The sequence below is a fragment of the Vigna angularis genome, chromosome 10, assembly GCF_016808095.1.
Source record: "Vigna angularis cultivar LongXiaoDou No.4 chromosome 10, ASM1680809v1, whole genome shotgun sequence".
In the NCBI taxonomy this organism is placed as follows: domain Eukaryota; kingdom Viridiplantae; phylum Streptophyta; class Magnoliopsida; order Fabales; family Fabaceae; genus Vigna; species Vigna angularis.
This window is the reverse complement of record NC_068979.1, coordinates 1,288,165-1,290,887: the sequence shown is the minus strand read 5'-3', so window position 1 is coordinate 1,290,887 and position 2,723 is coordinate 1,288,165. Positions and strand designations below refer to the sequence as shown.

The 2,723-nt window shown below is 38.3% G+C and overlaps 1 protein-coding gene across 1 annotated transcript; it reads left to right on the top strand.

Annotated features, from left to right (window-relative positions):
- Positions 1-410: 410 nt before the first annotated feature.
- Positions 411-2,223, top strand: LOC128194250 (uncharacterized). The gene is made up of 4 exons (XM_052869366.1): positions 411-596; positions 759-1,388; positions 1,472-1,594; positions 1,680-2,223. The coding sequence occupies exons 1-4, from the start codon at positions 561-563 to the stop codon at positions 2,100-2,102; spliced, it is 1,212 nt and encodes a 403-aa protein (XP_052725326.1). The 5' UTR covers positions 411-560; the 3' UTR covers positions 2,103-2,223.
- The last annotated feature ends 500 nt before the right edge of the window (positions 2,224-2,723 follow it).

The window sequence follows — 2,723 nt, the reverse complement described above, 5'->3', positions numbered from 1 at the left end:
GGAGATGAAACGGAAATGGAGAAAGGAAAAGAGAGTTCCGTAGGTGGGTGTTAGGAAAGTAAAATTAAAGTTTCAAATTATTTAAAATAATGTGAGAAGATAAAGAAAATATACGGTGAAGGGAGCAACACCCCTGAATTATATATGATGGACCATAGTTGGCAAATAATAAAATAGTACCCGAATGATTAAAAAATATTAATTAAGAATATTTGATTAAAGATAATAATAAATTGTTTACGGGTAACTCGTGAAATCTAAAAGGACCGCGATATTCCAACAACAGATTTTTAACACTCTTTTGACAACGCCACGTGTCGCCACCTCATTGGTTCGTTTAAAATTTTTTTTTTTTTAAAACCTATGACCGTAGCCCTTATTTTGAGTGAAAATCCTAAAATACCCCTTCCCCTTTCTCTGGTCCATTGCCTTTCCCTTTCTCTGTTCCATTGCAAACGAAGGTCCGTTCTCTTGAGAGGTGGAAGGTCGCGTTTCGTCTCGCTTCGTTCCATTTGCATCCTGTTGTCTCCGGCCAGTTTGGTCTCCTGTTATCGTGCGTAATGGCAAGTTCCGGTGACGATTGTCCGACGACTACGGTAAGTGGTTTTCCATTCCATGTCGTAGCTTGGTTATTCGGTTTGGGCATCTCGTAGCATGGTTATTTGATTTGGGTTAATGTTTGGGGTTCGTATCGTTGTGTTGTGGTGCTTGGGTTATTGGGTTTCGTTGTTTTGATGATTTGATTTTGGTTTATGCAGTTGAGTGTTCGTCACTCTTTTTCGACAAAGTATATATGTACTTTGAACGAACGCTTAACAAAGGAGCATCGATCATTGATTGCGACAACTCCATTTGCTTGGTTTTTAGATGTCAATGTCAATGTTAAAGTAGGTAGAAATATACTGAGTGAGTTATTGGGTAAGTGGGACGACTGTAGTAGTGGTTTTATAGTTGGGAATAAAGTTTTGAATATAAATGAAAATGATATTTATTTAGGGTTGGGACTGAGTACAGATGGTGCAAACATTAACTTAAAGGAAGAGCTGGGCAATAGTGAATGTGTGAAATACATAGGCAAAGGAACAAAGGAATTGAATTCAATATACAAAATTCTAATGCGAAAACAAAAGAAGAAGATTCCTTGTTCTCATTTTTGTAGCCTTTACCTCCTGGTAGGGATAAGTGAGATTTTATTTCCAAAACGTAGCGGGAAAGTGTTTCCCGTAATGTTTAATGTTGTTGACAACTTAAGTGCTTTGGGTAGTTATTGTTGGGGTAGTCTAGTTTATCGTTTTCTGTTACATAGTTTGTGCAAAGCTTCAAAAGGCTTGAAGAAAGGCAAAGGTATTTCAAACGTTTACGTCAACGGTTGTGTGTACATGCTGCAGGTAATTAATAGTATTTGATGTACTTACTTAAATTGTTATTTGAATTAAGTTTGTTACAAATTAAGATGATTTATTTGTCTTAGGTATGGTTTTTTGAGCTGTTTGTTCCACCAAAAGGTCCTATTGATAAATTTCCACGAATATTGCATTGGATGAATATAAGTGTTGGAGACAAGTTCGTTAAACGGTGTATGGAGACAGGTTTGGTAAGTTGTTTGTTATCGAAAGTTTTGTTATGTTTTCATATATTGACCAAAGTTGTGTAATCTGTTATGTGTTGTTAAATTTCAGGTTGTTGACGATGTTTATGGTGGTCCTTCAACGAAGGATAAGGAGGAATACAGACCAACACCTAAAAGAAAGGATGCTAAAGCAAGAGGAAAGAAGAAACAAAAAGGAGCTCGCAGAGAAACTTTTATGCGTGCCTTAGAGGAACAAGAATTTCTAATTGAAGAACTTAAAAGGAGGGTTGCAACTTTGGAGGCACAATTGGCTGAAGAGAAGGCAAGAAGGCAAAATAAAGATGACGTTGGACAAAGTGTGCCTCGTACAGAACCATCTGTGAACACTGGTTTTGTATCCCCTACTGACATTGACGGAAATGAACAACCTTTGAAGACGTATGTTAGGGTTGGATCACGAAGGCGTTACAAGGGAAGAGCACTTAGGACTCCATACACCGGGACCGTAGTGCTTAGAATAAAAAATGAGTGATTTGTGTATTTAGTTGATTGAAAATGTTATTTGGAAAGTAATGAAAATTGTAATCATTGTAAATAGATTAAGAAAACAATGTTCAATGTATCCGATTTGGTTCAATGAAATAAAATTTGAGTTCTGGTTTGAATTGGTCTCATATTTTATCTATTCAATACCATTGTTATTATGAGTTGTGGGTTTGTCGATTTCAGAATGTCGTAATTTTTTTTGTCTCCTAAGTTGCAGGCTTGTTTGTAACATGTTGGTGTTTGAGTGGTCATTTTGAGTAACATGTGATGTGATGTGAGGCCAAGGAGGGTGGGGAGACCCCTCATGAGTTGGAGGAGCAAGCTTTGCAAGGAATGACTCAGAGTGCTGAAAAAAGGGGCTGGTAATCGTTTACAGGATCCCTGTAAACGATTACCCGAGAGGAATTGCACATTTGTACAGAAACTCCAAGGTACTCAGTCAGATGAACACAGGTCACCATAGGTCAAAAAAGTGACTTTTAGGGACTTCTGGACCTGTCTGAGGCTTGTGCAGGTGTTGCAGTGGTGGGAGAGGGTGGGTGGTGATGTGATGTGAGGCCAAGGAGGGTGGGGAGACCCCTCATGAGTTGGAGGAGCAAGCTTTGCA